The sequence below is a fragment of the Leuciscus leuciscus genome (assembly GCF_965113295.1).
Source record: "Leuciscus leuciscus genome assembly, chromosome: 13".
Taxonomy (NCBI): domain Eukaryota; kingdom Metazoa; phylum Chordata; class Actinopteri; order Cypriniformes; family Leuciscidae; genus Leuciscus; species Leuciscus leuciscus.
This window is the reverse complement of record NC_138737.1, coordinates 26999512-27017004: the sequence shown is the minus strand read 5'-3', so window position 1 is coordinate 27017004 and position 17493 is coordinate 26999512. Positions and strand designations below refer to the sequence as shown.

Here is a 17493-nt window from a genome sequence, read left to right as displayed (position 1 = left end):
CCGCTATAGAATAAGCGCGTCTGCTCTTAAAGGGAATGTGAGATGACGCTCTGATTGGTTTATTTCACGTTACGCCCAAACCACACCTATGAATAATGAAGCTACTTCAGACCAACCCATTTTAGATATGCGTCGGGCGCAAGAGTAATTTATCCCGCCGGTATAATAGCAACAGCGCCCAAGACCTTGCCCACAAAGTTACTTGCGTTTCGCGCTTGATACTTGCGTTTCAGATCGTTAAAATAGGGCCCATGGTAACACAATACACAAGAATAATTATGATGTTTTTTGTCTCTCCTGTTAGATCACGACAGATCTGAGGCAGCGCTGCACAGACAGTCACACTGGAACATCAGCATCAGCTCCGATGGCAGCAGGGATCATTGCTCTTGCTCTGGAAGCAAAGTAAGCCACTAACTCCTCACCAAAACCTGTTGTATGCTCTCATTTCTCTAACAGCTGTTGTTTGAAAGGGTCTGATATTCTCTCCAGGCCACGTCAGTAGAATTAGGATCTTAACCACTGTATGCTAGGTTAAAGAGATGGGTCTTTAATCTAATTGCTTCTATTGCTCTCCTTGTTTGTAAGTCGATTTGGATAAAAGCGTCTGCTAAATGATTAAATGTAAATGTAGTCACAAAGGGGTCATACTATACACTCCAGTTACCCTTATCCTGTTATCCAGTTTCACCCTTTCACTGACCTTCTGAATTTAACACTGTTTTATGTTTTTGCTACTGTACTAAGTATCTACAGATATTTGTATGTCATTTTATGTAAAATATCTATGTTATCACCAACCACTTTAAATGTAATATGAGAGGAAGCTGTTGAACAGCTTATATATCAACATGGGTGGTCATATGAATATGAGCTCAATAAGTGATGCATAGAATTTTCCGATAAGGTTAATGCCAAGAAAGTTTGCCAGAAAAGCATACATTAATTTTTGGTTTGGGGTGAAATGGTTTTGAATGGCCGATATCATTGACCGAGACAGGGATGGTTAATTAGCGCTTCTGACCTGTTTTGAATATGTTAGTTGGTCCATTTAAGTCGTCCTGAGAAGTTCATATTTACGAGTTGGGAAATTGTAATTATGATGTAAAAAAAAAAAAAAAAGTATTTACAATTATATATACTGACATGTACATGTATGTTACACCTTACATGTACAGTCATAACAGCAAATTCTACATAATTGCAAGCAACTAAACTTAAACCAAAACCTACTCCTAACCCTAACCCTATAGTAAGTACATGTTAATTAATATTACTCCGTACTTAATTGTATAATTACACTGCAACAAGGGCACCTTAAAGTAAAGTTCAATCAAATAATTTCATGCATTTCAACAAATTTACCGTCAACTACAGACGTTGCATCCTTTGCGTCCACCATGTTTTCTGATTGACTTGCCCCAAACTCAGAAATCCAGAGTTTCCCACTCATAATTCTGAGATTTGTGGAGGCTCTCAACTTTTCAACTCTTTAACATTACTTAAACGCAACAAGTGTCTCTTTTGTGCACAAAAGGTAAACATGTCAGCCATTACAATAAAAAGTTCAGTTATACAGTTATTTCCTCAAACTTTATTTTTATTTCAGTTTTCAGCTAAATGAAAACTTGAACTTTGGCGTTTCATTGTTTTGCAAATTAATTACGGTTAATCGTTAGTGTTCATGGCTGTGACATCAGTACTATGACACATGGCTATATCACCAGTTTTTGCTGCTTAATTTTCGTAAAGGTTCTGGTGGACTGGTGAGAGAGCTTTGTATTGTCAATGATAGAGTATGTTTCCGTAGAACATCAATCCCTAATTTCAAAAGAGCAAGGAGCTTCCTGGCCACTTTAAAATGGTGTGATTCTGAATGCCGTGTAGCGTAAGTTTCCATAAGTTTCAACTGTGTCTAATTTCACACAGGAAATTGAGGAAAACCTCGACATATGGCTGCCATGTGACTGTATATTCCTAGCACAATGGAGTTAGAATGTTTTAATAATTTGGGGGGATATTCAGGGACACATGGCATTCATCTCTCTTTGGTTTGATGTTTGATCTCACTGTGTATGGTAAATTATGGGAGCGAATGCTTCAACCAGACAGCCAGCCACTGAACTTTCTAACTACAGCTGAAAATTGTGGCCAGTGCAAGTGCAATTCTTTGGATTATAATAGAATGTTTTGAACTTTGTAGATTTAAGGGTGCTTTCACACTATCACTTTTGGTGTTCTCCCCGGTTCGCTTGACATCTAGTGAGTTTGAGTTTGGTTCTTTTTGGATAATTTGAACTCTGTTTTCCGACTCAGGTGCGCTCCGGTGAGCCGTACCCGAATCCGCTATAAAAAAAAGTGTTCTGGGGAATGGTTCATGTGAACTTGGGTACAGTTTGCTTCTGATATGAAAGCAATCACCTTAAATAGTGGAAGTGAACCGCTATTGATGAAAGTTCACTTGTTCGTGTGTGTGTGTGTATGTCTGATCTCCGAAGAAACTGGTTTCAGCGGACAGCCCGCTTTCTTTGGAACATTTTCAGTACTTTTGTAGCTGATAGACAGAAGTAGCCATTACTTAGCAACATTGCTACTCGGCTGCAGCTTGATGACGCAAGCGCACCGCGGCTCTGACCCAAATAATATAATGTGAACAGAGACCAGCGGGGGAAGGGGAGGGGAGAGCAATCGAACTCTGGTTCCGACCAAGCAATGAATCCATGTGTGAAACCACCTTAAAATCTAGTTTGGAGATATTATTTAGTAATGCTTTTAATCACTTAGATGTAACTGTCCATCATGTCTGATTTTTGACTCTCTGTTGCAGTCCTTACCTTACGTGGCGAGATGTGCAACATATTATAGTGAAGACGTCTCGTGCTGGCCATCTCAGCGCTCCTGATTGGAAAACCAATGCAGCTGGTTATAATGGTAACAGGCTTTTCATTTCTTTAAGCGGGCCTGTCTTGTTTTAACCACTAGATGGGTAGTGACACTTCTGAGTACGATCAGTCTTGTAGGTTTTCCAGACTGTGCTGAACAATACATTTTCCCCTTTAAAACAGCAATCTGCATCATGATTGGTGGTAATTTTGGTTTTCATAACAACTCTAAATCTGTGTACATATTGTTATTTTTTTGTTGAACAGTTAAGTTGTACATATTCTTACAGTCAGTCACCTGTATGGCTTTGGGCTAATGGATGCGGAGGCCATGGTGAAAGAAGCAGAACGCTGGAAACAGGTTCCCCCACAGCACATCTGTGTGGAAAATGCTGACAAACAAATCAGGTATATTCAACAGCTCTTTAACATGAGGCACACATTGATAATGTTATACAAGTAATCATAAATGCTCAAATAAAACAATTTCCTTCTTGTAGAACCATCCGTCCAGAGCATGTCGTTCGTTCCGTGTACAAGGCAACAGGCTGCACGGATAATGCAAACCATCATGTTATTTATCTGGAGCATGTGGTTGTACGTATAACAATTACTCATCCGCGGCGAGGAGACCTGTCAATCAACCTAACCTCACCATCAGGGACAAAGTCACAGCTGCTTGCCAACAGGTACAGTACAGACTATGCTCAAATATTGAGTACATAGGTACATTGATCAAGAATGACTGCACATTGTGAATTTCAGTGGAAGTGATCCAAGTTTCCAAAAGGGGTTGAACGTCGATATTTATGTGATTTAAAGTCGAGTCGACTAGTCGCTGATGACATCATTAATAAACATATATAATCCTGAACCTCAAGCTGCAACTCGAACGCGGGTTGACTTATGCACAGTTATGGAATATGCTCCTAAATAACAGCTTATTTTTATTTTTATTCTTATTTGTCTTGGGGTTATTATAATTCTCTCAGATTTCGGCTTGTTCTAAATGCGATATTAGATAAAGTTGCAAAGTAAAGATTACATATGTATGAATTTATATGAGAGAGCGGTTGCGGAATGAATAAATTCTACCTGGCTGCGTCTCTAGTAATAGTGAAGCAGTGGGTTTTAGTTACTAAGAAATATATGCTAGAACTTTTCAGTTTCTAAGCTTTTTTAATTGATAAATCACAGAAGTGTTGACAATACAGTTCTGCGCTACTGAATGTTTCTGTGTGCGCGATCTGCACGTGACATGCGAGCTACTGTCTGTATGTGTGTGCATAACAATGCAGCAGCGCATTAGTTTAGAGCGCCGATTAACTTGCGTGTACAATAAGCTGTTTAATACGTGCATTTACCTGATACATTTTGAGCAATCAGATGGTATAATCAAATATATCTTGTAAAGAGCTCTCGAAGTATGTATTAACTTGTCATTTTAACTGTTGGAAACGTAAAAGTGCTACAGGCCATGATCAGCGACTAGTCGACGTTAAGCTTGAAGTGTCATGGCAGAGTGCATTTTGTGCTGTGATGTAGCATCTATTTGTTGTTATTGCAGGCTGTTTGATCACTCAATGGAGGGCTTTAAGAACTGGGAATTCATGACAACTCACTGCTGGGGCGAGAAAGCTGCTGGAGACTGGGTACTAGAGATCTATGACTCTCCTTCCCAACTCAGGAGCCAGAAGGCACCAGGTAGTTTCTCGATACAAATCACACTACCCGTTACTTGAGCCTTTCTTTCACCTTTGAAAACACCATTTGGTCTTACACGGTGAGGATACAATAGAGTACAAATTTATTATCACGATTAATCACACCTTTTTGTGTGATTAATCGCATACTTTTATTGTGAAATTAGACATACTTGATTTATCTTGTTTAACATGTTTTTTTTGTTGTTATCATTTGCTATATCCAGCAAAGTAAACTATCAGATTGAAGGGTGATTCTCACAAAACTGTAGTTTCTGTAGTGTTGCATGATATTGAAGAAAAATGCGATATGCGTTAACACGTTAAATAATTCGATATGCAATACGATAATGCTTTGTGTAAAATACAGCTTGAGTGATCGAATGGAATTCAAGCGTAGTTCAGGCAGACCACTGATCGCTAAACAATATCAGCTGACGCTCAGCTGATTTGTTACTCCACCTACTCTAATCAACTATAGTATTTAAGCTCATTCAACGAATGCTCCGCAGTCTGTCACACAGACATTTACACCCACCTCCACCCCTTCACCTCCTAGCATCTTCATAATAGAGCAGTGGATTCTGTATAGAAACTCTATGTACGTAATCATTGTATCTCCTTCTGTAAACATATGCTAAGAAACATTTGGTTATTAAAAGGCTTGGGGATTTGTGTCTCAAGGATATATCTCAACTTAAGCTGTCTAGGATGTTAGCTCGAGCACCTTAGAGCCTAAGCCTCTCGCCAAATCCAAAGTGGTCCTGTCTGAAATAAATGTAAATTATATTTAAATGATATTTAAAAACTAAAAACTATATAACCAACATGAATGTTTCACATTCTTTTTGTGAACATTAGTGTTTTACAAGTGTCATTTTAACGTTAGGTTTCTTTAACAGTAGAAATTGAATAATCAAATGTAAAAATAAACACTGCTTAGTCTTTATTGTATGAATTAAATATACACTGATTCTTATTAAAGCTACAAAAGTTATTCCGTCAGTAGCAGTGAGCAATTTTCTCTTTGTCTATTGTTGTTTGATTGACATTACGCATACAGAAGGAAGCAGGTTTATTAGGCTGCTGTCACTTAAGAACTGCACGGATCCAATATATTGTTACATGTGCGCTTTCTATTTACTCCACTCACTCACCAAGATTGGCATTTTGACATAATTTTGTGTGTATTTGGCAATAAAAGCTGCGGAAGAGAAATTAAATCAGGATTACGCACTATTCGAGAGGCAGCTTCCTCTGTGCGCGAGTACGTTGCTTATTGCGCCTAATAACATTAAGCATGTCACATGTATGTAACAGTCATGTCCAGGCTATTCTCTGCTGTCTGCGTCGACATAAAACTTCGTAAAAGCCACTTCGTAAACTTTTGAAGTATTACAATCATTCAGTTATCGTAAGCCATTGCGATATTTGATAATTTCAATATATTGTGAAGCCCTAATTTTCCGCAAACTTTTTTCAAGGTAAATGTAGGTGTCTTTTAAAAAAAGGACACTTGAAGACTCCAAAAGGACACCTAATAGTCAAATGATATAAGGAGTCTATATAATTAATACATTTATGCACATTTATCCATTCAGAATTACTAAACACAGCAACATACACGTGACAGATAAAAACATTACCTTGAATGTGTGTGGAAAACAACGTGACTGTACTGAAATGTGTCGGTGCATAAATACAGTGCAATCAGTGTGTCGAAAGCGCACATATGGTTTGTTTGCACATCAGTATAACAGACTCACGTGTGCTTACACACTTGTGCTAGTCATTGCAATCGTCTATACCTTCATTATAATTTGCATCCATCAAAACTTTACTTGCGAGACGCTGCTTTGCTTTATTCAGCCGAGAAACGTAGTTTGCATATTATCTGGACATGCAGCAATGGGAAGTTTAGCGGTGATTGACCACTTAACGCGTTAATATTGACAGCCCTAATATATATATGATTGTTGTTGACTTATGTGCCCTCCAGAAGCTTGCGTTCTGCAAGTGAACGGCGCCTTGTGGTGCCATCTCAAAGAGGCACAAAATCTCTTTCACGGACCTTTACCTTGACTGTTCCAAGCTGATGGAATGACCTGCCTAACTCAACCCGAGCTGCTGAGTCTTTAGCTATTTTCAAGAAACGGCTAAAGATGCACTTTGATCCATTAGACTAACCATTAATACTAACCTTACTATTCTATTCTATTTTATTTATTTATTTAAAAAAAAAATGTTTGGGATAAAAGCGTATGCTAAATGATATACTGTGTGTGTGCATATATATTATTACACACTATATTGCCAAAAGTATTGGGACACCCCTCCAAATCATTGAATTCAGGTGTTCCAATCACTTCCATGTAGCCTGGTTAAAACCAGACCATTCTCAATAGTAACTGAGTTATGGTCTGGAAAAGCTTCATTAATAACTCATTTCCAAAGGGGCGTGACGGAAACGGACGTCGCTCAAATGCCTCTGGGCGCAATTGGATAGACCTAAAACCAATCAGAGCGATCGTCATCGTGTAAAGCCATATGCTGCGTCCCAATTCGCCTAAGTTACACTACGTCATAAAAGTATGTACTCTTTTTGTGAAGAAAAGGTATTTACTTTTGAATGTGTAGCAAAAAAGTAGGCAAGCTTTGGGACATACTACTTCGTCATCTTTATCGGACGGATTTGTCGCGTGCATCCTGTCACTTAAACTGCCCTGTCAATCATCTTGTCACAGTTAAAATCCTCTATTAAATCTAATTTAATTTCCTACCGTTTTGGAGAGAAATGTAGTAGCACGTTCATCTGCCAGTGGGTCTTTCATGGAGACTGTCCTCATGTGTTTGCAATTTGAATATAATAATGCATCTAAAAGTTGGTGCGCTTCACCAACGGACGTCGCTCAAATGCCTCTGGGCGCAATTGGATAGACCTAAAACCAATCAGAGCGATCGTCATCGTGTAAAGCCCGCCTCAACGTTTCTGATTGGTGCCTCGATTTGGACGGATTAGAAATCGGCTTGAATGGGCTCTTTGCCAGACTGCTTGCAGAGCAAATCTAACGTGGGAACGTGATAGGTTGCCACCTGTGCAAGAAGTAAAAAATGTACTCACTAGTCACTACTAAATATTCCACGGTCAACTGTTAGTGGTATTATAACAAAGTGGAAACAATTGGGAACAACAGCAACTCAGCCACGAAGTTGTAGGCCAATCATCTTGTGGCATTCAGATTATCTCAAAAACAGTGCGTAGAGAGCTTCATGGAATGGGTTTCCATGGCTGAGCAGCTGCATCCAAGCCTTACATCACGCTGTAAAGCAGGTGTAAAGCGCGCTGCCACTGGACTCTAGACATGTTCTCTGGAGTGACGAATCACGCTTCTCTGTCTGGCAATCCGATGGACGAGTCTGGGTTTGGTGGTTGCCAGGAGAACGGTAGTTGCCTGACTGCATTGTGCCAAGTGTAAAGTTTGGTGGAGGGGGGATTATGGTGTAGGGTTGTTTTTCAGGGGTTGGGCTTGGCTCCTTAGTTCCAGTGAAAGGAACTCTTAATGCTTCAGCATACCAAGACATTTTGGACAATTTGGGGGATGGCCCCTTCCTGTTTCAACATGACTGCGCACTAGTGCACAAAGCAAGGTCCATAAAGACATGGATGAGCGAGTTTGGTGTGGAGAAACTTGACTGGTCTGCACAAAGTCCTGACCTCAACCCGATAAAACACCTTTGGGATAAAGTAGAGCGGAGACTGTGAGCCAGGCCTTCTCGTCCAACATCAGTGCCTGACCTCACAAATGCGCTTCTAGAAGAATGGTAAAAAATTCCCATAAACGCACTCCTAAACCTTGAGGAAAGCCTTTGCAGAAGTGTTGAAGCTGTTATAGCTGCATAGGGTGGGCCAACTCCATATTAAACCCTACGGATTAAGAATGGGATGTCATTAAAGTTAATGTGCATGTAAAGGCAGACGTCCCAAAACTTTTGCCAATATAATGTGTGTGTGTGTGTGCGTGCGTGTGTATGCAAATTTTAGTAGTGAGACCTGAGACATAAAAGTTAATTAATTAAGTTAAAGGATTAGTTCACTTTAAAATGAAAATTACTATATAATTTAATCACCCTCAAGCCATCCGAGGTGTATATGACTTTCTTCTTTCAGACGAATACAATCGGAGTTATATCAAAATTGTCCTGGCTCTTCCAAGCTTGATAATGGCAGTGGATTGCAACCAACAGATTGAAGCTCAAAAAAGTGCATCCATCCATCATAAACGAACTCCAAATGGCTCCGGTGGGTTAATAAAGGCCTTCTGAAGCAAAGCGATGGACATTTATTAATATAACTCTGATTGTATTCGTCTGAAAGAAGAATGTCATATACACCTAGGATGGCTTGAGGGTGAGTAAATTATATGGTAATTTTCATTTTAAAGTGAACTACTCCTTTAATTCATGTTTGTAATGAATTTACCTATAGATGTAATGTTTAACGAAAGTTATATTACAGTTATTCTTTCCATAGCCAAATTTTATTATAACAGATTTAGTGCATTTTTGTTATAAATTGCCTATAGCTTACAACTCTCCAGTGTTTCTTAAAAAAAAAAAAAGCTATGAATGTATATTATATATATATATTATCACAGGGATCTCTCTCTCTCTCTCTCTCTCTCTCTCTCTCTCTCTCTCTGTGTCTCTCTCACACACACACACACACACACACACACACACACACACACACACACACACACACACACACACACACACACACACACACACACACACACACACACACACACACACACAGACACAGACACAGATGATAGATAATATTAATGATAGATGATAGCTTAACTTCATTGCACACGGACTGTAATTTGTTCCAGGCAAGCTGAAAGAGTGGTCTCTGGTGCTTTATGGTACTTCCGTGCATCCGTACTCATTCCGCAGTGACAAGCCTCGCTCAGTGGCGGAGACACAGTCTGATGACGAGTACAGTGAGGAGTATGTGGGTAAGTGCTTTTTTCTAGTTATATTGTGCATCACTGAGTATCTGTGGAAGTTCTCAGAGCTCAACTCATCAGTTTGTGTTTTCTTACATAAGGCTCCTGCCACCCTGAGTGTGGTGACAATGGCTGTGAAGGGCCAGGCCCTCAGCAGTGCATCACCTGCCTCCACTACTTCCTCAAGTTCAAGAACAACACCAGGTATATTGCTTTTCACTACATTATTACACCTTAACAACTATACTTGATTGGTGTGTTGACACTGTTTGTTTGTTTTTGTCATTTAAACTGATTTTTACAAACAGTGTTGCAGTCAGTGACATGACGTCCATAGTTTTTTTTCCGGATACATTATATATAGAAACACATTATAAAAATGCTTCTTGTGTGGTATAACCAACATGCAAACAAATGTTTGAACAAGATTAGTTTTGGTTGAACCTGATATTTATGAATTAATAATTCATGGTATTTGTAAAAAAAAAAAAAAAACTTTTTAACTTAATGTTATTTTGAAAAAAGTAATATATTTAATTAATACATCTTAATCATGTAAATAAATGTTAAGACCTATTTAGAGTGAAAATATAATTTGTTTTTAAACCACTACTATTCAAAAGTTGAGGGTCAGTGTGATAAATAAATTAATACTTTTTTTCAGCAAGGGTGTATTAAATTGATCAAAAGTTACGACTTTTTAAATGTTCCAGAATATATATTCAAATAAATGCTGTTCTTTTGAAATTTCTATTAATATAAGAATCCAGATTTTTTATTTTTTTATTATAGTTTCAACAAAAATATTTAGCAGCACAACTGTTATTAGCATTGATAATAATGTTTCTTGAGCACCAAATCAGCATATTAGAATGATTTCTGAATCAAGTAATGCTGAAGATTGGAGTAATAGATGCTGAAAATAATAGATGCTAAATTACATTTTAAACTATATTAAAATAGAAAACAGTTGAAATTATAATAATATTTTACAATATTGCTGTTTTTGCTGTATTTTTCATCAAATAAATGCAGCCTTGGTGAGTATACGAGAATCTTACTGACCTCAAACTTTTGAAAGCTAGTGTATGAAACGGACATGAATACACATTTCTATACACATTTCAGATATTAAGCACATTTCTTAGAACTTGGCACGTGTGTTTTGAACTAGATTTTCCCTTTTCTCTTGTACACTCTTGTGTGTTATTGACCCATTTGGCAAAATGATTTTTCTGTTAGCAATGCTGCTTTTTAAAAATTATTATTTAAAACTGAATAAGTTTGGTATGAAATATAAGACCACAATGTGATGCGTAGGTAACTAAAGAATTGGGAGTTTTTAACATGTTTTACAGAGGAAAATGATTTAACTTTGAGTCAGAAGATTAATTAACTCCTATAAACACCATGCTGACAACAGCTATGCGTCTGCGTCTATCTATGTGTGTGCACGTGTCTTGATTACGTTTATAGATAGTGTTTTCTCCGGCATCCCGAGTTACACAAGCCGTGCTCACATCTGGAGCTGATGGCTTTCTCAGGCCCTGACTTTTGCCTTTGTTTCCTGGTGAAAGTCTTTCCTCAAGACTGCCAGATGTTGATTTTTCTGGTCTCATGTGGCTCTTCCTGTCTGTGTCTGTCTTTCCCTTTTCCACCTCCGCCTCGTGTGTCTCTCAGGACGTGTGTTCCCGAGTGTCCGTCTGGGTTTTTCCGGGACGATAAGAAGCGCTGTAAGAAGTGCTCTCCGCTGTGCGAGTCTTGTGTCGGCAGTCGCAGCGATCAGTGTTCCACCTGTCGCCCGGGTCTGTACCTGGTGGAGGGAGCCAACAACTGCATCAGCTCCTGTCTCGACGGCTTCTACCTGGACCTTGGCAAGTCCATTCACACGCCATCTCACTCCAGAAAACATACTGTACATGCTGATTGGCTGAAGATGAATTGTTGAATTTGAGACCTTATGTGACTGTTCTCCCGCAGACTCCACCATGTGCCGGAAATGCAGCGACAACTGCAAGAAATGCACCTCGGCGAACATCTGCACAGAATGCCAAATTGGTCTCAGGTAATTCCCCACATTCAGCCTGTTGCAAATACAATATTCCACCTCGTAGGGATTCATTTTTTTTACTAAGATTTGGACTGAAATATAGTTGGAATCTTGGACTCCCATATTTTCCTAGTTCTACGTTGAGAGCTGTCAAGGTAAATCCACGCTGGCTAGACACTAAATTATCACTGGAAACATCCTGTTACCGACGTCAAGCTCTTGAGTTCAGATGTATGTTGAAATACTGTCTCTAGTGAGCGATTTTTACTTGGGCTTTTCCTACTCCACTCTAGCGTTAGATAAAGAGAGAGAGAGAGATATGTGGAAAATGGAGAGAGAAAAGAAAAACGGGTCATGGCAGAAAATCTGGCGTAATACGCAGCAGCTGTTCTGTGAATTGTTTTGAAGTGTTCTGTGAATATACGTAAAGGTTTTTCACCCACTCATTCGGACTTTAATCCGTCGTTGTTGATCTATTCAGACTTGTTTAGGCTATAGTACGTATGAAACAGGATTGCAGAGCTAGAGCGCAGATGAGATCAATTTTTCTGGCCTCGGTTTCTCAGTGTAAGGTTGCAATTACAGTCTTTGTAATTATTCACATGGATAGTCATTCATTTTTTTTTTGTAGTCTACTATAAACACACACACACACACACACACACACACACACACACACACACACACACACACACACACACACACACACACACACACACACACACACACACACACACACACACACACACACACACACACACACACACACATGTTAGAAAAAATAGTAAGAATAAATGTAAGGAATAAAACCCTTGTTCTACAATGCTGCATGCTGACCATTTTGAGAGATATTTCCTCACATATTACAGGTGTTGTTTTAGCAACATAATTTATATTTAAAATGTTAAAACTTGGGTGTGTTCAATAAGTGTGATTTAATTAAAAAACATTATAAATTATTAAAAATGTTACCCACACAGAAATTCCATAAGTAATTTTCTTTTTATAATTTAATTAAAGTATTTTAAATAATTCAAAAAATGTAATTACATAATTCCAGACATTTTAGTAGCTTAATGTTATTTAGGGTTTATTTACATAAATGTATGTGCATGACTCACATGTTTTTTTACTCACAAATAGACATTTCTATCCAATAACATATTTTGGAGTTTGTTTTCCTGGTCTTTTCATGAATATTATATTTAGTTTATATATCATTATTTATATATTTTTATTATTGTTTATATTTAGTTTATATATTATATTATATTATATTATATTATATTATATTATATTATATTATATATTATATTATATTGATTTTACTTGTAAATGTACTATCCTTCTCCCCTGATATGCTCTGGCGCCCCCTATGGAGGTTTACTCCCTCAATACATTTTATACAGTGACGTAAAGTGTAAGAAATAAATTTGTGACTCAGCCTCAGCGTTGAACCCCTTTTGAGTAATTCTCTCTTTCTTTCTGTCTACAGCCTACAGGGGAATAAGTGCCAACTGAGCTGTGAACCTGGCACGTATTATAATGGGCACCGACGGGCATGTGAAAAGTGCCACACGACTTGTGCCACCTGTGCAGGTAAACATTGTACATTTATTTAAAGGACTTTATTTTACATTTAGGTTTACAATAGAATTTTCCATAAACTCTGGGAGAGAACACTGATTGGCTATTATATTTTTTGTAATGCATATATGCCCCTATTGGTTAGCAAGTTTTAATCCAAAAATGACGAGAGGCTATATTCATCGTGATGCACAGTATGATCTAATTTTGAAGTTCTAGACTTAACAAGAATGTGCCTTCTGAGACCATTATGTCTGTGCTGTTAACTCCAGTGTTCAGAAACGGCAGCTAATTACTAAGGCTTTGCAGAACAACCAGTGCTTAGCTTCTGAATATAGTTCATCCAGCACAATTACTGTTGTTAGCTCTTATTCTGCACCAGATTTTAAAAACAGTGCATATACATTTTATATATATTTATATATGTGTATGTGTGTGTGTGTACACTTATGATGCACATCACGTTTCAAATGATCTTTAAGTAATGAACTTAGTCTTGACACCTTTAGAGTCGAGACTGTTTTATGGAAGCCTATTTCTGCCACATAAGAAAAAAAATATCATGCTTTGACAAATCATAAAAATGACAGTCATAATTATAATGCAAAAAGTCAAAATTATCAGATCAATTGAAATTGACAGTCATAAATTAGATAAAAGGTGAGATTAAAAAGTCAAGATTATGAGAATTTTCAGAAGTTAAAATGTATATAAATTGGAATCATGTGATTTTAAAAGTCATAATTCTGACATAATTTTGACTTTTTATCTCACAATTCTGACTTATGTTCTAATAATTTCATAATTGACTTTTCATGTCAGTTTTGGCTTTTTATTTAGTATGTCATTTTTACTGAAATGATGACAAAAACTCATAATTATAACATACAGTACTGTGCAAAAGTCTTAGGCATGTTAATACCCCCCCAGTTATTTATATCTTTTGCTGTAGTGTGTCAGTAGGAAATATCAGTTTACATTTCCAAACATTATTTTTGCCATTAATTGTGATAATCCAGTGAGATTTCTGTATGCACAAGGAGTCTGACAACAGCCGGTATGATCTGATCTCACCATCATCGAGTCCGTCTGTGATTACATGAAGAAACAGAAAAAACTGAGACAGACTAAATCCAGAAGAACTGCGGGAACGTCTCCAAGATGCTTGAAGAAACTTGATGCTTGATATTAACATGCCTAAGACTTTTGCGCAGTACTGTATGTCAGTTAGGGTTATCACAGTAGCAAAATTTCATTACTCGGTACCAACACCAGTAACATTTAGCAATTGTCTGTACCAATTTCGGTACTATAGCAAAAACTGCAGAATTAAGTACTTTAAAAAATGTTGTCCAGTTTTGTCTCATCCATTGGTTATCACTGTCAATCTCACATTTAAATACGGTTGTCAATCCAGAAACTTTGCAGTGTACTTAGCAGCATGAAAAACTAAACTTGTATTCAGAATGTGAATGAGTAATAAACAGAAAGCAAGAGAAAGAGCCTCCCTTTACAATCACTTAGGCTGTCGTTTTTCTAAAACGCAAGCTCAGTGAATTCTGCACTCTCGTGAAAGCTTTATTTTATCACAACGGGAGTTATCTTAATTGTACAATAATCGTATGTACATTGCGTTTACACTGTCGGTTATAATGAAAGGAATCCCGAGCCGCACAAACAAAATGAAACTGCGTTTTTTCAGCATATTTTGACTAACTTACTGGTTAGCACCTCTGATAGTCTAAGTTGATTTGATTGTGATTGGCTAAAATGCTTAACGCTTGTAAAAACACACTGTAAATCGAAACCTTTGACTCTCAGGCCCTGTTTACACCTGGTATTAAGATGCATTTTGGTCGATCAGGGGTGCGTTTCCCAAAAGCATCGTTGGCCAACTATGTTCGCAAGTTCCATCGTTATCAACGTAGTTCAACGAGTCCGTGTTTCCCGAAACCATCGTTCCAACGAACATTCGCAAACAGCATCGCAAAATTGTGTGGTTGGAACGACAGCTCTCGACCTGTGGTTAGAAGCACAGTTTCTAGTTTGCATGACGTGGACTTAATAAATCCTAATCTTGAGCAAAATAAGCAAGCTGACATTCAGTACAACCTGTGTCTTTAATTTAGAATACATAATGTCATTTACGTCTTTTGGTTTGTCAAGAGATTTAAAGCACCGTTTTTGAAGAGTGCGCATGTGCGAACGTGCTCGACTATGTAAGAACAAGCCTATGATTGAATCTAGAAATAAAGAAAAATAACTGAGAAAAATGAGAAATCGTCCTCAAATGCCATGTCTGTAATTTATATCAAAACATCTAGCGTTAATTCGAACTCAAACAATTTCATTAAAAGAAGGTATTACTCCACCACGTGCGTGACGTCATTATCCAACGTGGTTGAACGACCAATTTGCGACAATATGGTTTCGGGAAATGATGCATCGCACTACGGTAGTTAAGCAGCGAGTTACGTCGTTGTTCGGGAAACGCACCCTGATCACAAGTGGACGACACAAAATGTGGGTGTAAACGGGGTGTAAAACGTTTTGAGCTTGTCCACTTTCGACCACTTCCAGAGGTAGTCAAAAACCCATTCAAACGGATTGCTTTCGTAGTGTAAACGCTCATGTGGTCGAATCTGTTTGAACAGCCACAAAAGACGCCTACTCTCCACCTACTAACTTAATGCGTAAACATTACGGGAAGGGCGTTAGCCAGATAGGATTTAAACTTTGTCGGCTGAAGACCCAAGTTTGGTTTGAAGACGAAAAACACACCAAGCTCAATGTTCTCTCACCATTCCTGATTTCTAACACGCAGTTATCAGAGTACAAACGAAAGCTAACTCTGAATCAACATGCATCAATGCTAAAGTTTCCTACATATCCTAAACATTTGTTAACAACATGTATTATTTACCTCAATGAGCTCATTGTTTCTGCCTTAAATTAATACACTGTTAAATTAATACATTTTTAGCTAACTGTGTGATTTGTGTATGTACATTTCTGAAATGCATAACTTGGACACAGTCACCTCTAATAACAGATCACTCTAAAGTGTAATACATGCATTTTCTGTAAAGCTGCTTTGCTTTTTTAAATGAATTGTTAAAAGCACTATCAAAAAAAAAGTGAATTGAATTGAATTGGTGCTCTCCGTGTATTTTTCCATTGTCTCCGGGCTAGTTCATATGTAAATTGCACGAGTTTATTTTGTCCATGCCTCTAAATCAGTGAATTAATTCTTTCTGAGATTAGCTTCCATCCCTAATGATATGTGAAGTCACAAGTTATTTGTGTTTGTGTAACTAATATACTATGGCCAATGGCCTTCTGAGCATTCTCAGAAGAAACCCTTTCAGAAAGAATATTCTAAGTGTATTCCACATTATTTTGTGATCTGCTTTTTTTTTCTGCCGTCCATGTTCTCAGGAACTGGTTTGGAAGCGTGTAATGAGTGCGCTCCGGGCTATTACTTCGAGGAGTGGCGTTGCGTCTCCAGCTGCAGCGTGGGATATTACTTGGCGGAACAAACGACAGACAACGGAGACGTCCAAAAGTCCTGTCAAAAGTCAGTAGTTCACTGAGAAAGTCTTTCCATTGAAAGCGGAAATGATGCGTTTGACACGTGGCGGGTGTGATTGTGCTTCCAGGTGTGATCCTACATGCTACGCCTGCGCAGGCCCGGGGGAGAGGAACTGCAGCACTTGCGTCAACGGATATAACCTGGAAAATGGCGTGTGTGTCGTCAGCACCATCTGCAAAGATGGTGAGTACCGTAGATTCATCCGTGTTAGCATCGGCTAGCCTCTTCATTTTGTGTTTTCTTTCCTCTGAATCTTTTGTACAGCAAAATATTTGAGTTTTTGCATGGGGATTAATCATGGTTTGTTGATTTTGTCTTTCTGATATTGCCTTTTTGGAAAAACTTGTCCTGGTCACATTTCACCCCAAATTAAAAATAAAATTCTATTTCGCAAACAATGAATAGATTATTCAAAAGAACAGCATATATATCCATTTTTAATGTAAAAGTGTTTCCTTGCTGAATGCATGAAGTATTAATTTCTTTCAAAAAATCTTACTGACCCCAAACTTTTGAAAAGTACTTTTATTTCCCATGATTCTCAATATTGAATGGGTTTTTTAATTTATATTCGCAGTACAACAAATATGATGCATAAATACTTTACAATATAAAAAAAGTATTCATATAAATTACTTAATTATAGATTTAAAATAGTTATACGGCT

At 37.8% G+C, this 17493-nt stretch overlaps 1 protein-coding gene across 4 annotated transcripts in view; it reads left to right on the top strand.

Annotated features, from left to right (window-relative positions):
- The window catches only part of pcsk5b (proprotein convertase subtilisin/kexin type 5b), a 69350-nt gene that overhangs the window by 22846 nt on the left and 29011 nt on the right, over window positions 1-17493 (top strand). For all 4 annotated transcript variants that reach the window (XM_082187718.1, XM_082187717.1, XM_082187720.1 and 1 more), the window contains exons 9-20: window positions 305-405; window positions 2828-2931; window positions 3173-3290; window positions 3383-3571; window positions 4450-4586; window positions 9481-9606; window positions 9699-9801; window positions 11278-11471; window positions 11578-11662; window positions 13143-13246; window positions 16673-16811; window positions 16894-17009. In XM_082187718.1, the coding sequence (XP_082043844.1) occupies window positions 305-405; window positions 2828-2931; window positions 3173-3290; window positions 3383-3571; window positions 4450-4586; window positions 9481-9606; window positions 9699-9801; window positions 11278-11471; window positions 11578-11662; window positions 13143-13246; window positions 16673-16811; window positions 16894-17009 (1516 nt within the window). The remainder of the gene's footprint in view (window positions 1-304; window positions 406-2827; window positions 2932-3172; window positions 3291-3382; window positions 3572-4449; window positions 4587-9480; window positions 9607-9698; window positions 9802-11277; window positions 11472-11577; window positions 11663-13142; window positions 13247-16672; window positions 16812-16893; window positions 17010-17493) is intronic.